General features: G+C 30.4%; 2 protein-coding genes across 4 annotated transcripts in view; one reads left to right on the forward strand and one right to left on the reverse strand.

Moving 5' to 3' along the window:
- Positions 1–5,908: 5,908 nt before the first annotated feature.
- The window catches only part of LOC111626012 (glycosylphosphatidylinositol anchor attachment 1 protein-like), a 51,611-nt gene continuing 38,288 nt past the window's right edge, over positions 5,909–19,231 (forward strand). The window contains exons 1-2 of one of the 3 annotated variants that reach the window (XM_023369287.1): positions 5,909–5,953; positions 6,039–6,158. The gene's annotated coding sequence lies outside the window, so the exon portion shown is untranslated. Of the gene's footprint in view, positions 5,954–6,038; positions 6,159–14,766; positions 14,960–19,231 lie in introns of those variants that run through there. The other 2 variants (XM_023369285.1, XM_023369286.1) reach the window with 2 other exon arrangements.
- On the reverse strand, positions 6,255–10,823 carry LOC111626031 (transmembrane channel-like protein 1). The gene is made up of 17 exons (XM_023369308.1): positions 10,393–10,823; positions 10,228–10,324; positions 9,851–9,932; positions 9,652–9,758; positions 9,480–9,578; positions 9,276–9,415; positions 9,062–9,209; positions 8,952–8,995; positions 8,743–8,884; positions 8,550–8,659; positions 8,395–8,464; positions 7,283–8,311; positions 7,090–7,218; positions 6,944–7,011; positions 6,631–6,870; positions 6,440–6,565; positions 6,255–6,363 (listed from the first exon to the last, which is right to left on the reverse strand). The coding sequence occupies exons 1-17, from the start codon at positions 10,416–10,418 to the stop codon at positions 6,255–6,257; spliced, it is 2,766 nt and encodes a 921-aa protein (XP_023225076.1). The 5' UTR covers positions 10,419–10,823.

Here is a 19,231-nt window from a genome sequence, read left to right on the forward strand (position 1 = left end):
TTGAGCGAAAAAAAAAATTGTTAAGGAAAAATTTTCTGTTTGCAAACCCTTTGTTAAATATTTCGAATATCACCACTGGTTACACTGTATATAAAGAAATAATAAACCAATTACCTGAAAGGCCAGCGTGGGCTATGAGAAAATTTCCTTGGTGATCTTGCTCTAAGAATTAAAGGTCGAGGTAACTCTTCTAAAACAGATGGAGCCACATATGTAAAACCCTATATCAAAAACATTAATAAGTCATTCATTATTATTTATCTACATAATATATTAAATACATTAGCATATATTTTAAAACTGAAATTAAACTAGAACTCAAACATAACTTTTATGCATATATAAAATTTAGAGATCAAATAGAAATATGAAATCATACAGAAAATAAAACAATTTATCACATCTAAGTTATGTCATACTCGATTTGAAGTTCAGAGATGATGTATTCTTATTGGCATAAAAAAATTATTTGTTTTTAAAGGAAGCTATAATAAATTGAAAGTTCTGATCATCTCTCTTTGTGTGTGGGATGGTGACTGTGACCATTCATTGTCAGTTGTTTCTCAGCACAGTTCATTTGTCATTGCTCTCTACAGTTCTCCTCTCTCATTATAGATAAATTTATTATTATTATTAAATAACTGTCATTTTTATTCTTAGTGTTAGGTAGTCCTTTGTTGTGGTCACTTAGTCTATCAAATATATTTATTAAAATACAGATAAAGAAAAATTAAAATAAGTCAATTTTGTATTGTTAAAGTATATTAATAATTTTAAATGTTATGTTATAGATTTAATGTTTTAATAATGAAATAAATAAATAATAAGTATTTGAAGAATTTTAGGCCATATGATGTTAAAAAGCTGGGTATATTAGACAGTCTATATATAATTTACTCTGAATTTTAATTTATAAATAACAAAAACTGTTTACTTTTATTTTCTGTATATTAGGGGTTCCCAAATTGTATTTCACAGGACCCTAGGGTCCTGTGAAATACAATAGACTCATCAGACTTTATTGGCAGAATCCATTCTGCCAATAAAATCTGATGAGTCTATTGATGTATGAATGTGCCAATGCATATTTGGGACATGAAGTGTAATGGTTCTAGTCTTGGATCAAGTCCTCTTATGACATCCTATACATGTGCTAGAGTTATTTATAGCTTTATAAATAGTGAGGACCAATTTATCTGTAACAAAATGAACTAAAATCTTGATATAATGTTTGACAAGGTAAAACCATAAAAATGGCAAAATTTAAACCAAAGCTAGAAAATCATTTTAAAAAATAACCTTATAACCTTAAAAAGTATCTAACATATAATAATACAGTTGTTAAATATGATAAAGTAATTTAACAACTGTATTATTATTTATTCATTGATATCTGCAGTGCAAGCCTATTTAATCTAATAATGGGAGAAGCCAGTCAGATGTCCAATGGAGTACCATTGGACATCTGACTGGCAATCTGACTGGGTTAAGTTGAAAACAAATCCAAAACTATACATACTTTGATACTAATGATGGAACACTCATGTCAGATGCTAGTGAAGGGGTTAATTAATTAATGTCTCATCATCTGTAGTATGTTGGAGTGCAATGGTACATCATACAAGCAGGCATATCAGTCAAAGATTATTAGTTTTGCACTGCATTTGTTTTGTGATATTTTTTTCACATAACAATATATTGGGAATCATATAAATTTATAGTGCTTTTAGTATTGTGTATATCCAAAATTAAAATATCATGGAGTGTTGGCCATGAGAAGGAGATTTGAAGAAAAATGTAGCAAATACTTCAAATGTTTATAGTTACAAGGAGACTGAAAAGGCAGATACCAACAAAGGTACAAATCCAGGCACTAAAGCTATTTAAAATATTGAAAGAAAATAAATTTTATCCATCACATTAATTATCAGTTTGAATTAAGTAATAATATTTGCTTTCTATTAATAATTCAAACTGGTCATTAATGTGAAGAGTTAAACTTCTTTTCTTTCAATATTTTGAACAATGCTAATGCCTGGATTTGTATATCTGCCCTCTCAGTTTCTTTATCACTGGAAACATTTGATGTATTTGCTACATTTTTCTTCAGCACTCTTATCTCAGCCAATGCTCCATGAGTTTTTAATTTGGGATATACATAATACTAAATGCACTATAAATTTATACAGTTCCCACTATATTTTTATATGAAAAATACTTAAAATATCGTAAAATGATTGCAGTGCAAAACTCTAATAATCCTTGGCTGATATGCTTGCTTGTATGCTATACTGTTTGTGCTTCAACACACTACAGATGGTGGGACAGTAATTAAGAAGTAATCATTTGACATATACTAGCCAATCAGCACTCGCATCTTAGTTACATGGTCATATTGCATTTAGTATCAAATTTTAAATTCATGCAACCAGTAGTTAATCTTGTGCGACATTTTAATTTTACTTGTGCTTTTCAAAGAAGAAAATAATATTTTCTTCTTTGAAAAGAGTAACGATCATGGAGCAATCACTAAGTGATATGAATAACCGCTTCAACGACTGACTAGTTAATAGCAGCAAAAGGCCAAAGCAATTAAATTTTTACAAAATCAGTATATTTGACAATGATACAAAAAGTGAGAAAGACAAAAATAAAAGTGCCTTTGAAGTTACCAGAAGAATATTGGGGTTTAGATAGATATGACATTGTATCTATCAGAGAAATAGAAAAATTAACTGTGCTTGTAAAAGAAGGTAACTTGATTAAATATTATGTTCCCATCGAAGAAATATTTCAAATATTTCACGATTAGGGTTTCTGAAATGGGATTCCGGGATCCNTAAAAAATAAAATAAAAGAGTTTTATTTTATTTTTCGATAATTTATTAGTTTCGAGAATATAATAGAATAAATTTTACGAATTTAATTAGATTTTGTATTAAAACAATTTCACATTTATACACAATTTTAAACAATTTTACATTTGCTTAAAATTGCCATTCAACAGAAGAAATAATTAATCCCTCGTGTTATTATGAATGGTCTTATGAAGGTAATTATTAAGTAATAAGTTGGTTAATGTTATCCAGAAAATTAATAGGTAAAAAAAAATTTCAAATTATTTTAAATTTCAATTAAAAATAAATATTAAGTATGCTTCCAACATTTTCTATTAAAATATTGTTTAGAATAATTGTTGTAGACCTATATAGTATCATTATTCGATAATTTTAATTGTAATCATATATTATGTTATTAATAGACGATATTATTAAAAATATCAATATACTATATTATAACCATTAAACTAACTTATAAAAATATGCCTTGTTATTTATATTTATACAAATACTTTAGATATATGTATGCTATACTACACGTATTTACACTTTAGATATATAATTATATCCAGATTTTCTTAGTCTGATATCACAGAGATAAATTATTCCTCCTTCGGAGAGCTTAAAATTCGGAATTTAAAAAATGCAGATTTGCAATATAAACCAATTCATATAAATATGTGCTTACTTTTATTCTAATTTATCTTGTGATTGACTAAAATTAGAACATTGTATTGTTAAAACATGCTCGATAAAAAACTTTTAGTTCTTATTAAAGCTGTGTTAAAAGTTAAAGTTTCTTTCTAACTTATACCTTAATCCATTGTTGTACTACGATTTCAATTATAAAAGATCTTTGCTAAGTGTTCAAAATATATTTTAAAATTTACGTAATAAATTAATTTAAACTTTTAAATATAAATGTAATAATTAAATTAATATTTCGTTCAATTTTTAGAGATATACTCGTGAAAATTTAACTTTTAAAATACAAGAATTGCTGTGATTTAACTCAGAAAATATGTTAGTAACAGACGGAAAAGAATATTTACAGTATGACATATGAGTGTTTTGAAGATACTTAAAATATTTACTTAAAAAAAAGAATGTTTTATTTTATTTATAAAACGAATAAAGATTAAATAATTTATGTTACTTATTATTTGAAGTATCTACAGAACATGATATATTTACCATTTTGTTTATGTTTAAAATGTATCTTGAATCATAAATATTCTGACCCGAAGACAAGATTAACGTTATCACAAATTCCATTCTACGATTTCTACATTGCTGTTATTATGAGTAATAAAGATGTATGTAGTATTAAATCTTCATTGCTTTTAGCTTATAAATATTATTTTAATTTCGGTTCAGATCAGTTTTAAAAATTATACCATTAATTAATAATTTTACAATTCTTTTAGCTTGTCATACATATACAGCCTTTTCTCCTTTACTTTTTATTGTCAATGTGTCACAATGGAATTGTGAGATTATTAATATGATTTTTAAAATTTAATCTTAATTATATTTAAATGATTTTTCGATTAACTAACTGAAATATTTTTTTCACAAAAGGAAAATAATGATAATATTGATAATACTGTATAATTTCCTTGCTATAAAGCAAAATATAAAATAAAAAAAATGAAAAATTGTGGAAATAAATGTAAAAAATATCTATATTATATTTTCCTTGAAATTTTTCATTTAAAAAAACGTATTTTTTATAATTTTGTATGGCAAAGAATAATATTTAATTGCCTCCACTATCCTGATGTCAAGTACGAATAACTATTTACATGTTTACGTAGTACTTGAGGTCATAGACACACTGCGATATTTTGTCTCGGAGACGTTTTGTTGCTCAACCAATTCCATTCTTGGTTAATAAGTTGAATTTCGAGTCATACAAACGCATACTCACTTCCACCTTTTGAAGTTGGCTTTTTTGCTATACAAATAAATTTAAGACAAGAACGATCAATTATTTATTGTGACATGGTCATAATGCCGGGCTGAAAATTTTAATTATATTCTTAATTCATTTAATTTAAAATATACGCTCTCCACCTCAAATTAGTAGTGGCTTGCCCCTTTACATCATACTTTTCCTATAACAATACTGATGTTGGTCATCTAACACCTTCAGAGGAAAAGTTTATGACTTCCGATTTGTATCGGAAGTTCATATATAGTTAAGGCTTCCTAACCCTCAGGTTTCTATATCTGGTCTCGACTTTTGTCTATCTAACTCCGTTCTCAAGATTAAGGAAAGACAAACAGACTGACATGGACGACAGTGGGAATTTATAGATCTAAAATTTTTTCAAATTGCATCTTTTGATTGATGATTTAAGAAACTGCTGTCTCTTTACACTTACATGGGAATCACTAAATCAAATTTAATATTTTATTGATTGATTAGATAAAATGTGATACCAATATTCTATGAGACAGACCAATCATAGTTTAATTTAACTTTCTAACAAACGAACATGAATATCAATAGCATGAGTGAGGATAAATTTGCTTATTCGAATCTAAATTTTCACACCCAGAGTATAATCACGTTGCCTTCTTATTGATAAATAATTTTTAATAACTTTCTCGTTTTTAACTCTTTGCCCCGTGATTACTAAAAATGCCTCTTGTTTTTCATGTTATCGTGGGATCGGCCAGATCCACAATGAGGGAGTCGAGTAGCGAAGAACGGAGCCCGAAATTTGGGATTTTGTTCATGAAAAATTCCAGGGGAATTGTTCTCACGAATTAGACTTCGGGTCTCCAGGATCCCAAAGCAGTAGGCTATGAGTTTATCTGCCTCGGTTATCCGGGCTGTCTATTTTTGATAGATAGAAATAAAATGTTTCTTTTACAAATGCAAAACAGATTTTTAATTTGTTACATTAGAGATATTCGGTCTTTTTATACCTGACTATCGAAATACTAGATAATTATATGTTTGATATATAGTCATAATTACCAGGAAACGTTTCATGTATATTTATAAAGTAGTTTATTGCATAATTTGCAATATTAAATCATCTCTTCCTAAATCGCATAGAAACAATTAGTCTTTAATCTAGATTTTATTGTTTAATTACGTCGTATGTATCGAAATAGTGTTAATATGGTTTTTGTCTGATGTTTTTGAATCAAGCTTTGGCCGTTTTTAAATATTATTTCTTACAGCCGAATGATTATGCGAGACCAGATGAACTCATAGCGGACTCCACCCTTCTTTCCGGGTGGTCCTCCTTAATATTTTGCGAAAGAGGAAGTAACTGAGAAGCGGAACGGAATTAAATCAAGGTCAATCGTAAAGCTAATACTTTTTATACTAGCGGTTTTTTCCTAATGTCTCTTAAATTTGAATATTTTTATTTTTTAAAATGCCATTTTTATTTTTTATTTAAATGGAGAAAATTCTCTACTTACTCTTCTAAGTTGTAATTTAAGATCATTATTCGCTTCACGAAGAGATCCCGTCAAAGAAAGTAGATAATAGATGCATAATCTACGAAAAAGCAATATTATTACGTTAGGAATACAAATAAAAAGGCTAATCATAAAATTAACTATTACAAACTTACACAAGAAGCAGTAAAAGAGGTATAACAACACCCGGAGAAGTAACATATTCCATAATTTTGTTTAGCCAACTTGGGAATACTGATTCCAAATAAGTAGTGAAAACTCCATAAATTCGATAGTAATCACTGTATGAAGTAAAGATTTAAGTATAGAATAAAGTTAAATTAATTAAATTTATTAAAATATTAACCTGAAAGGTCCACAATGCCACGAAGGATCTAACCACACAACAGCAAATCCCACAGGCAAAGTACAGAGGAAGAGCATAATCAGTAAAAGAGCAAAATAAAAATTGTTAGAACGTGAAGCTTTAAACACAGTTTCGTGGGGAATATTGCAAGTGAGGACAACCCAACAACGAAAATAAACCAAGATACATAATTTGACTGTATTGATAGCTGGAAGACCCGGTGAGAAAAACATGCCCATCCTGTAGAATATAACAGTATTTAAAAATAATAAAAACTAACTACCATTAATATTATTATAAATTTTATAATTACCAGATTAATCCTTGATTATTTACAAGATGTAAAATATTTTCAGCAATTTTAAAGTCTCCATAACCCGGCTGTAAACGAATTAATTAATATTAAGAAAAATATTCTGAAATGATTTTATTATGGGTTAAATTGTAATATCAACATACAAATCCCTTTTCCAGATCCCAACACCAACATTGATTAGCATAGCGAACAAAAACAGCACGGATAAAGTCGGTTACTAAAGTACTCACAATTGTCATCACCAGATCAGAAACAGTTAATTTAACCAATTCCTGTTAATTAATATTATTTATTAAGGCTATCATATTTTAATATATAATTTAAATTAATAAATACCTGACCAAACATCGTCTCCCAGCAATTCTTTTTTAATTCTTCTTTGAATTCGTCAGACATTTTCCTTACAGATTCGAAAGATGGGATATCGTCTCGCTTCGATGCTTTGGTATCGGTGCACTTTTTACAGGGTGACAACATAGTTGAAACAATATGGGGACTTTCGGTGGTCTCGAGAGTCGTTAATGTCGCGTTATCCAAATCGGTGGCATTCCCATCCACTTCTATCCATTCAGACACGTTCGGTTGTAAAGTTGTATAATTAATAAAAGTAAAATTAAAATCCGGAGAGAGCGTATCGCTGGAAGTTGGACAAATTCGTAAAAATACTGTACAGTTATCGGGATCTCCCCCTTCCGTAGTCATGAGTGATTCTTCTGTCCCGTTCCACATAGTAGAATTCAGCAACCACGTAGCAACATCATCCATGGATAATTTAGTAGAAGTGGAAGGTTCATCAAATATATTCTTCACGGTTTCCGTAAAGTTTTCGTCATCTAAACCTAGATGACTAGTGTTAATTGGCAATTTCCAAAAACTATCACCCATCTCGAACGGATTAGAATTGTTTTCTATGTAGATAGGTTGAAATCCTATATTGGTATCTGCTGAATAACTCCAGTTACCGAGTGAAGTTAAGTTAACAATATTCAAAACCATAGATTTATAGTTGGAGTTATCATCAGTAGCGTTATAAGAATAAGTTGTAGTATCAAATCCGTATGGAAATGTATTATTAAAAGCGTCGTATAAATCCGTAGCGTTGACGGTAAACCATGTTGTTGTTTGTATTTTGTTAAGTAGTGCTAAAGTACAGTTTTGGATGATACGCAAGGTACAATTTTGAAAATCTGTACTCTGTTGATCTTGAACGTAATGGCTTGGTTCGTAATGGTTTAACACTAAGTTACGGCTCTCGAGAGGAGGCTCTTGATAAAAAGTAGTACTATTAACAATAATTGCTTTTTTTTCATCCATTGTTTCCATGGTTAGTGTGACATTTGATTTTAGTTCGTTTAATATTTTTATCTGCGAATTTAATGGCAATATTATGTTTATATATCATTTTATTTACAAAGTAAATTCAATGAAATTCATAGTTGCGAACTCACCATTCCTATAACACGATTGAAAAGTGAAAAAATTAACGTATATAAATTTAGAAGATTGAGTATTAGAATTCTGAAATTATAAGAACATTAATTATAATATATTAGTAAATGCTCCGCCCAATATTTTACTTTTGTGTAACTCTTGCAGTTCCTACCTGGCTAATTGCCAACGGAGTTGAACACGAGGATGATACTTTTCAATAATTCCTATCATCTCAAACAAATTTGGAAAAATAATGGATATACCGCTTACAACTACTTGAAGCTAAAAGGAGTCTCGCTTTTAGAAAACACGAGAAAAATCTTTGCATAATTTTTATAGCAAATATATAAAATCTCTGTACGTACTTCGTGTTCCCTCCACCAGTTCCCTTCTTTGGCTTCTGGTTGTTCGGATCTTTCTACTACTAAAACTATTGCATAGGCACTGGATGTTAACAAAATTAATACAAGAAAATTCGCAATAACTCGAAATGTTACCAGCTTCCAGCTGAAAAAAGAGGAAAAATCATGAAAAATGATGAAATGAAACTGAAATTTTGATGAGGAAAACTCACTTTTTATCTTGTTTTTTCTTTTCCTTTTCTTCTAAAATTGATTCCTGCGTAGAGTGAATATTTAAGCTTTTAAATTTTAATTTATTTAATCTATTTATCTAAATACTTACTTTGAATCCCATAACTAGTGACGCTGTTTTGTTATAAGCCGTTTCAGCATTTCCGATCATATAATCCCAACCAGTAAACAACTTCCAAGCAAATGTACATTCGTCTTCCTTCTCCGATAACTTACTCATGCGGGCATTTTCTGCCATTCTAAAACAAATAATTAATATATAAATTATCTTAAAATCCGCAAAAATGATTCTTCTGTTCACTTACTTCCTGAGAATGACAAAAAAGCTGAAGATGTAAACACAAAGGGACGTTAGGAAGTATGCTAATGGCAATCTATATCCCTCGTCAGTCATTTCTTGATTTCCATAATACCCGTAGAAAATCGGAGAGTATTTTAAATAACCCTGTAAATATCATAGAATTAAAAGCGAAATTGGATAATTTCTTAATATTTTAATGGAAACTTACTTCAAAATTCCACACTGAATTTAAATTAGGTTCGTTTTCCATTTCGTCATCTTTAGCGATTTTTCGCATACCCGTTTCGTCATTAAAACCTCTTAGGATCTAAAATTATAACTACTATTACCCGATTCGATGGTAATGGTCAATGATGAAGTGTATATGGATCGAGTCTTACCTCAGGAACCATGAGAAAACAACAGACAAAAATAGTGATAAAAAAGTTGACCCAAAACACCCAACGAAGAAAAGTGAAATACGATGCAACAACCGAACCGAATTGACCTAAGAAAACCGATACGTTTAATAAAAATAATAATAAATTTATTAAAAATTAGATAAATAAAAATAAGGAAAATTAATTCGAATGAACTTACTTTCTATTCTTTTTATTCTCATTTCCCATGGTGTAAGGATAACTATCAAGTTAGCAACCTCTCTCTTAAACTTGTTCCAACCCTAAAAAGAATCACGAGATTAATTTATTTTTGCTTTATAAAAATTATAATAAGCTATTTAAATAATTAAATCTTTTAATAATTTAATAAATTTATAAGAATAAAATTAAAAATTAAAGCTGAATCCACGACTTGATATCAAAAGAAGAAAGTAAAATCGATTCACTCTATTCCGGAAAATTAATTAATTAACTTTACCAAATTAATGGATATTTTATTACAGTTATATCGCGTTAAAAATAAGACACAATTTTAATCAGATACAATAATTAAAGATTGAAATCTTTATTTTTTACTCTGGATAAAATGATTGTATATTTGGTGAAGATATCTCCAGACTTTTTGCTCTGCATCAATTCTCCTTCGTGTTTCTTCACATACGTCTTCGCTTGTCTATTAAAAGTATTATTAGTCATTTTAATTATATTATTTATTAGTGAATTAATAAATAAAATTCCTACCTCAATGATTTGTACTTTTTTTTCATTCTCCATGGCTGATATCGAATCGATTCTATTAATTCTTTATGTAATCTGATATTTTCGAGAATCTCTTCTTCTGTTACTTCTCCTTCGTCTATAGAAATGGCCGTTTCGCTATAACAGAGAAGTTTTATTTACTACTGACAAATGCTATAACAATATACAGATGTTAATTAGAGATCGGAGAGGGTCTATACCCACGAAATCTCATGATTAAAGAGAAACTCATCGAAGAGAATCGAACCTCTTTGAACACCAGCAGACTCCAGAATGAATAGATTATGGAAGGCATAACCTATATTACTTTAATGTAGTCATAAAGTAAAGGGAGGATTCGAATTGTTCCACGTTTTAAGAATACTTATCATAGAAAAGGCGTTTTATGTCCTCTCTAACCGTCCAGTCATTCTAGAGAACGTCAAAAAAGGCACAAGGAAATANGGCCTATAGACCTAACACAGCATTATTAATATGATTTTGGAGGTTACAAAACTTTAAAATTACTTTAAAAAATGGAAAATAATTATATCATTTGATTTCAAGATATTTTGTATACCTTAAAAATAATTAATTCTATCCCGGGATCCCGGGAAACAGTTCACTTTTATCCCAGGATCCCGGGACAAGCAAAATACCGGGAAATGAGAAACCCTATTCACGATGACCATATTGCTATTGATCATGGTAGCAGAAACCGTATGGAAAAAGAATTAAGTACGAAATATAAAAATATTACAAGGGATAAGAGATATGATCATAATTTACTTGATTTTTGATTGATACTTGATTGATACTTGAAGTTTGTCAGAAAAAACAGAATGTTCCTAAGAAAGGCTTGGTAGTTAAACCAATTTTAAGTAATGAAATGAACTCAAGATGTCAGGTTGATTCTACAGATATGCATTTTCAAGCCAATGAGCAATATAAATTTATACTCATGTACCAAGACCACCTGACTAAATTAGTTCAACTATGACTGTTAAAAACCAAAAGGGCTGAAGTTGTAGCCTGTGTTCTTTTAGACATTTTTACAATTTTTGGTGCATTGAGTATTCTACAAAGCAATACTGGCAGAGAATTTGCCAATAATATCATCAGAGAACTGTGTAGTATGTGGCCTGACAACTTTTTATATAATAAAAATTATATTCCAGAAGTTTCCTTTAAGTTGATTTTTTGATTGAAGTATAAATTTGTTAATAATACTTTTCATTAATATTAGTTTAATTAATACAGTTAATAATACTTACTTTTAAAAGATCCCACGTTGTTCTTAAAATACCTTGAAATAATTCACAAAAAGTAAATAATTCTTAATGAAAAAAGTGAAGATATTTTAAAAAAAAAGCAAATTGTCCAAAGGCTGTAGCTGTATTCATAATGTCTGGTCAATTTAATAAGTTATTAAATATTTATCAGGCTGTGTGGCCATTTTAATCATTATTCAGAATGCCTGTATTAATCACTTGCCACAATTATGAATAATGTCAATATTAATCACTTGGTCCATAACATATACAAACAAATTTAAATTGAATTTGGTTAAATATAATTATTCATAAAGATAATATAGGACAAAAAAAGAGAACATGTTTATTTTGTGTAATATTCATGACTATACTATTTTACATAATTCAATAAGCATATATATAAAGAATTTCAGAATTAAATATTTTATTGTTGAAATTAAGCGTACAATTGTTTTAGAGAACTTATCACACAGGAACTTCCAGGTAATTGATTCAAATAGACGTTATTAATTAAAAGAATGGAAATGCATTTTGGGTGTTTGCCAATTATCTTGAAAATTGAGTAAATTGTGTGACAATGGACTATTAAAAATTAAATAAAAACCTGTATAATCAAAAACAAAAAAACAATAATAATAATAAATTGATAAAATATTTTTAAAAATAAAGGGTTTTATAACAATGATGATGACATTACCTGTAAAATTATTAAAACATAGAATTGTAAACCTAAAATGTTTGATAAAATAACTTAAGATTAAACTAAACTTGGAATAATGTATAAAAATAATACTGATAAAATTGCTGTAATAATAAAATCTAAAAAATGAATAAAAGTTGAAGTGCTTCTTTGCACCATCATCAGCTAATAGAATAGTTGTATAGTGCAGTATATTTTTTGAAGCTGGGATGGGAGTTGGGGAAGAAGGTGGTATCTTAAAATGGACTCTTCCTATTTGTGCAATAATAGTTGCCAAATGTCACCAACTGCAATGACAGTATTTTGGTTCAATCTATTTACTGAAATTTTCAAATTTATGTTCATAAAGTTTTCTTTTAATGATGTTTTTTTCATATTGCTTTCCTGTAAGCAGAACTATAAAGAAATGCAATTTGTGTAAAATTTAATAATGATAAAATTATCTTTGTGAATTTGTTATTTGATTAATTTAGTATGTAAACTGATGCACAATACAAATAAGTTTCCAAACATTTTATTTAATTTGATATTGTAAAAAGATTTTTGTAATCTAAGTTACATGATTTATTCCAACTAAATGTATGACTAGGATATATTAACATTTGGACCTAAATTTTGAATTTTGCTGTCTAGTTTATAATCTAATCTGTGTATTTTAGCTTAAGGCTGATTGATGTTCTCTTTGTAAAAATAATTCACAAATTAATTTTAAATTCATCCGTCATCATCAAACTTTATACAGATTGTTTTCTCTTTGCTTTTTAAATATTTTAAAACTTCTATATATTTGCTATCCAAGTAAATAAAAATATTTAGCAGAAATGTTAAAAGCATCAAAGGATATTTTGCTCTGTCTAAAAGGAATTTAACAGAAAAAATCCAAAATTGTTATTATTATTTTTATATTGTTGAAAGAAAAATTAAATAAACAAAGATCATATGATTATCCAACTGAAAATAAAGCATATGTATGGTCTTAATTATAAAAACATTGAAAATCAGTAAACATAATTTATATTTTCAGTTCTATTTCAAGTTTACTCAAGTAATTTTAATTATATCTTAGTACAGTGGTGCCTCGTACAACGTACTTAATCCGTTCCAGGTGCACGTCCGTTAAGTGAAACGTCTGTNATGCCATTTTTAAATGTTATAATTTAATTATATAAATTGTTTTTTACTTTTTGATAATTTCTCTATACTATATAAACTTATCCAATGTTTTTCCTAGTTTAAAAACTGTTCTATTTTAAACTAATGTTTCTAACTTCTGTTTCTAATAAATGTAATATACTGTACATTTTTTCATTTTTAACTTTTTCTTCCAAATGGCACTGGGAAACCTTTTTAATCGTATCTATCATGGGTTTGGCCAGGGCCCACAACGGATACGGTCGGAAGATTAGAAACGGAGCTCGATATATCCGGGACAGAACGCTCATGAAAAATTTCTGAGATTCCTGATGTGGACTCGAACTCAGGCTCCGAAACCAAGGCTGAACTCTTGCCCTCTTGGCCATCAATTAATTGACTTCTTGAAGAAAATCACTGGATAGTCGAGGAGAAAAAAGCAGCCTAACGTTCTGGGAAATCCGGTTTCAGTCCAATTCGAGGACTAAGGAATTTTTCACTAGAAATTTCACGCATTGTTCCTGCCAATGATGCACATCCCTGACTTCGTCAAGTCCACTCGCTTTGTGGGACCCAAAATGAAAAAAGCTTCTTAGCAACGAATATGTTTATTAGTGGCTACGCAACACTTGGGCGATCTGCCTAGGGGATGCCTTTTTAAGGGAAACTGGCTCCTATTTAGGCGTTATAGACATAGAGAAAACTCTATGTGGCCAGCCCGCCCGAGCGAGGCGCGAACCCACGACCGAACTCGTAGTGTTGAGGGAACGAAGACCGCTTGGCCACTGGTGGGCCAACTGCAACGAATAAAAACTGTACTAAGGAAATATTTCGTTCTCAGAACAGCAAGAGTTTTACAAAATTTATAGATTTATTTTTTTCTCCCCTAGTGGGCACTATGAGGGCCTCTTTTAGCAAGCCCATTATAGGTTCGATTTGGCCAACAATGGGGCAGCCGAGTGGTGAGGGAAAGGGCCCGACATATCCAGACGGACCACGCCCCAAAAACTTCCTGGGAATTTTTCGACCCCGGGTCCCCCAGAGCGGTAGACTGCCACCTTAACCGTGCGGCCATCCGGCCTCCAAAATACATTCATCTATTTAAAATTTCTATTAAATGTTTATAAATTAGATTTTATTTATATACAATTAATTATAATTTTTATTTACTTATTTCTCTTTGTCTCTGTCTCGTTTTTTAAAAATAAAATTTTTATTTTTAAGATAAATTATTAACAGTTGGCAGTTTTGTATACGCATGCGTTCATCTAGCAGAAAACTGAATCGGAAGAATATTGGACGGACGATCGTCTGCCAAATAGAAACAAAATTTGACTTAAATACTTAATTAGTGATATTTTATATTAAATTTCTACGTAATTAATTATAATTTACTCCGTTTTTAAATAAGGTAAAATCTAAAAATTACTCCATTACAATTTTTTGCAACGAAAGTGTTTATTGGGTAAGGGCATTTTCAAGATGATAAAACTATTTATTTGAGAAAATTAAATAATATAAAGTTTCAACATTGTTATATCTGGTCAATATGGATTTTTTTTTTCATTTCCAATTAAAAATAATATATTACAATAAAAGATTTTATTGTTCTGTAAGATCATCATGATTATACACATGTAGGAAATCAAATACAGGTACACCACCGAATTTCCGGTACTAACCAACCATGGTCGTGTATAATAATTCGGCAACACACCTCTAACCCGTAATTATACGTGTGTATAAAGTATACCTTTGACTGCTAGAAACTTGGATCAATGTTTACTTTTGTTGCCCCACCGATGCTCTTGTCTCTCTTAGAAGTCACAGCTATGGTTAAATTTAAGTATACTATAAAATTGTGGTGTCGTCGCCGACGAGTGTGGTGTAAATAATGTACGTAAGCGGAACGTGCGGTGCTGTCTGTGATCGGGCTGGTGACCACGGGAATTTCTACCTCCCTCTCGGTAATTTTGTTTGGATTAGAGGAGATGCCGGACCGTCGGTTGCTGGAAATTTGTGGTGTACTGTACCCACATAACCAATGTAAATATAAATTCTATTGGAAACTTTGGTGATATTTTAAAATGTATCAAAGATATTTTTACAAAGAATTGCTTTTAGTACTTGGTATAATTAAATTAATTAAATATCTATTCATGTGGGGTAGATATTCAATTAATTTGATATTATCTTTATCTGTTTGAATTCACAGAATTCAAAATAATTGAATCTTATAAAGTAATGCAAAAAACAATGATCTGCTCTACTGGAGTTCACTGAAACTTGTTATGAAAATCTGTTCCAGTAAAGTAGATCACTGTTTGTTAAATTTCTTATAAAGCAAAGTTTCACTAAAAATTATAAAAACTCAATACTGGAATTTATTCTAAGACAATTATCCTTAACCATATATATATATTCAATATGTATATGTATATTCAATAAATATATATATATATATATATATATTCAATGTATAACCTGTTAGGCAACCAACTATTGTATACTCCTGTGATAAAAAAGTATCAGAAATGGTTCAATAAAATACAAGATTTGAATTTATTCATCAAAATTTATTTCATCCCCTTCAAAGTAATCCCTTCCCAATGCAATGGACTGTACAGTACTTATATCAATGTTTTTTCCAATCCCCAAAACATGCTTTAAAGTCATTTTTGTGAAATCCTTTCAGGACTTGCAGCAAATTTTCTTTTATGGTTTCAATTGACAAAAAATGGTGATCACAAAGCAGATATTTTTAATCCAGGAACAGGAAAAAATCACATGGTGCCAAATCGGGTAAATATGAAGTTTGCAGAACTAATTTTTGGCCAAAAATTCACCAACAACAAGAGCATTGTGAGTGGGTATATTATTAACGAGCAAAATCCACGAGCTTTCTTGCCATAAATTTGGTCGTTTTCTACAAAATGTTTCATACAAACAATACAAAATGCTCAAATAATATTTTTTGTCACCAGTTCAGCCAGTCGAAAAAAATTCATGATGCACAATACCATGACAATCAAAGAAAACAGTCAACACAACCATGATTTTTGAATGACTTTGATGTGGTCTTTTTGGTTTTGCTTTGCCTTTCGAGTGCTATTTAGCTGACTGCTGAGTTGTCTCAGTGTCAAAAGCGTAGATCCATGTTTCATCACCTGTAATGATACATTTTAAGAACGACTGATTCACCTGGAGAAAGCATTTCCCCAGCCACTTGAACATATTTTTGGTAAAAATTCAATGTTTTCAGGACAACTCAAGAAGCAATATGTGACAAACTCAAATAATACTGGAACATGTTCATAATATTTCTAATTGTTAAATGACAATCATTAAGGACCAAATCTCTGAATATGTTCTTCATCAGTAGAAATGGATGGTCTACTAGAGCATGGTTCATCTTTGACATGTTCTCTGCCTTCCTGAAACATCTTGTACCACTCAAAAACTCTTATTTTTGATAGACTAGGGTCACCAGACTTTTGCAATCTTTCCAATGTTTTTGTAGCAGTAATTCCATTGCAAAAACAAAATTTAATGCACAAGGTTTTGATCGAATACACTCGACATTTTGAAAAATTGCTGGCGTAAAAATTCTTTACACACAAAACAAGTGTTTATTTGCAAATGAAAACAAACAACGACGTACAGATTGCTGCTATATGTCAACGAACGTCGTACCAAATGATGAGAGTGCCCTCTTGCACACGGGCAGTTTAAACGAACCATTTCTGATACCCTTTGATCACAATAGTATAAAACATTTGGCCTCCAAACACAATCTAAACCAGTGATAAGCAACCTTTTCTAGATGAGAGCAGCAAAGGAGTTTCATAGGCTTCTGGCAGTCTGCACACATTTTTCCTTACAGAGCTGTAGGCTTTAAGCCTGCTGAATAACAACATACTCCATAACTGCCAGTTATGGAGTATGTTGTTATTCAGCAGGAGTATGGAGCATGGAGTATGGAGTTGGTACTAAAATAATGTGCGCTAATGATACATGAACAAATAATATATAATTTATTCTCATGTTTTCATTGGTTAAGTTTAGTTTGAATGTTTTTCATTACAATCATCAGCTTAATTAAAATTGTATAATAATACATGACAGAAAATGAGAAAATAAAATCATGTTGTCAAAGCTCCAGAGGTTGCAAGTTGCTCGTCACTGATCTAACCCTTACCCCATATAAAAGATTATTCAGGAAGCATATAATGAAAAGAATATGACTTCTAAGTCTTCTGTTCTACTATCTTGACAATTTTACTAAGGCTGGATGCACACTGATGCAGCAAAAAAGTCTTTATACAAAACATTTTCTAAAGGTAAAACAGTGAAGTGCACACTGATTAGTCAAAACATTTATGCTTACTTCTTAACCAATATCCGGCGTGAAAACTCCAAACAAAGATTGGCAAACGCTTTCGATGCCCCTCCTGGGCTCTTTGGGCTCTTCTTCAGGCCAAATTTACTGCACTGGATTTTTAAATCGAATGTTTTTAAATAAGAACGTGCTCAGTTACTAGAAGTTTGAATAAGGAAGGTAATCACGTGCCTTTCCAAATTATAATTTTTTTTATAAATTATATTCGTGGAGATATGTTGTGCGCATCCCATAATAATCTCTTGTATCTTATAGTCACGTGCTGTTTCTAAAAATAATTTTAACTGTTGGCGATACGATTTTAACTAATCACGTGCCGTTTCTAAAAATAATTTTACTAGTAGCGGTACGATGTGCGTATCTCCTAATAATCACGTGTATCGTATAATAAATTACGATTCATCATCCAATAGATACTGCCACTCTGTTGAAAGATTCATTTCTTCTTTAAGATTGATGCAGGTCAATTTGCGATCTGCTCTGTATATTTCCATCGCTTCCAAGGTTCTTAGATGTTCCTGATGACGAGTGGTGTGAATGATTCGTGCCTCATTAAAAATCGGGATTATGTCCGGGTTTGTTGCATATGTAGACAATGCTGTTGTATATTTGTTGTGGGTGATATCTGCTTTATGTTCCTTTATTCTAGTGGCTAACGGACGTTTAGTAGATCCTACGTAAATTAGTTGCCTCTGCCATCTGTCGTCTATTAAGGGAATGGTGTATATTTCCGGTAGTCTGTTCGGGTTATGGGCGTCTTTACCGTTCCTTAATAAATTATATATGGAAGGGTTTCTTCTGTATGTAATTCCTTTTTTCTTTGCAATTGAATTATATATCATTTTCATTTGCGGGTTGTATGTTACCGGGATTCTTTCCATATGTTCCTTATCAACTGTTCCTGATGTCTTTTCTTCATCCGTTTTACTGTTTATGTGAAGGCGCTGATTACATAATTTGTGTATTATGTTGCCATAACCGTGGTCTTTAGCGATTTCTCTAATATACGCTAATTCTTGTTGTAGAGCGTAGGTTGTGGAAGAGTGGGAATAGGCCCTTTCTACCAAAGTCCTGAATGCCGCTATTTTGTAAGAGTACGGGTCACAGGAATTTATGGGTATGTACGATGGTATAGTTGTTGGTTTTCTATAAACTTTTGTTTGTATTGCTCTTTCTTTAATTTCAATTTCTATATCTAAGTAGTGGATTTTTTCTTCACTATGCTGCTCCAATTCCAAATAAAGGCCATAAGGGTTGTCGTTCATGGCTGTTTTAAATTGTCTTAAGTCTGGTGGTGTTTTCCAGAGAATTATAATGTCATCTATATACCTACCATAC

This window comes from Centruroides sculpturatus, unplaced genomic scaffold, assembly GCF_000671375.1.
Source record: "Centruroides sculpturatus isolate CEXI.00-Female unplaced genomic scaffold, Cexi_2.0 scaffold316, whole genome shotgun sequence".
Classification (NCBI taxonomy): Eukaryota; Metazoa; Arthropoda; class Arachnida; order Scorpiones; family Buthidae; genus Centruroides; species Centruroides sculpturatus.

Bases quoted from the DNA above. Each gene is read 5' to 3' on its own strand.
- LOC111626031 (XM_023369308.1), bottom strand. From the start codon at position 10,418: ATGAAAAAAAAGTACAAATCATTGAG. The intron at 8,465-8,549 runs GTAGGAACTGCA...TTATAATTTCAG, and splicing joins CTCCGTTGGCAATTAGCCAG to AATTCTAATACTCAATCTTC. The intron at 6,364-6,439 runs GTAAGTTTGTAA...GCTTTTTCGTAG, and splicing joins CCTCTTTTACTGCTTCTTGT to ATTATGCATCTATTATCTAC.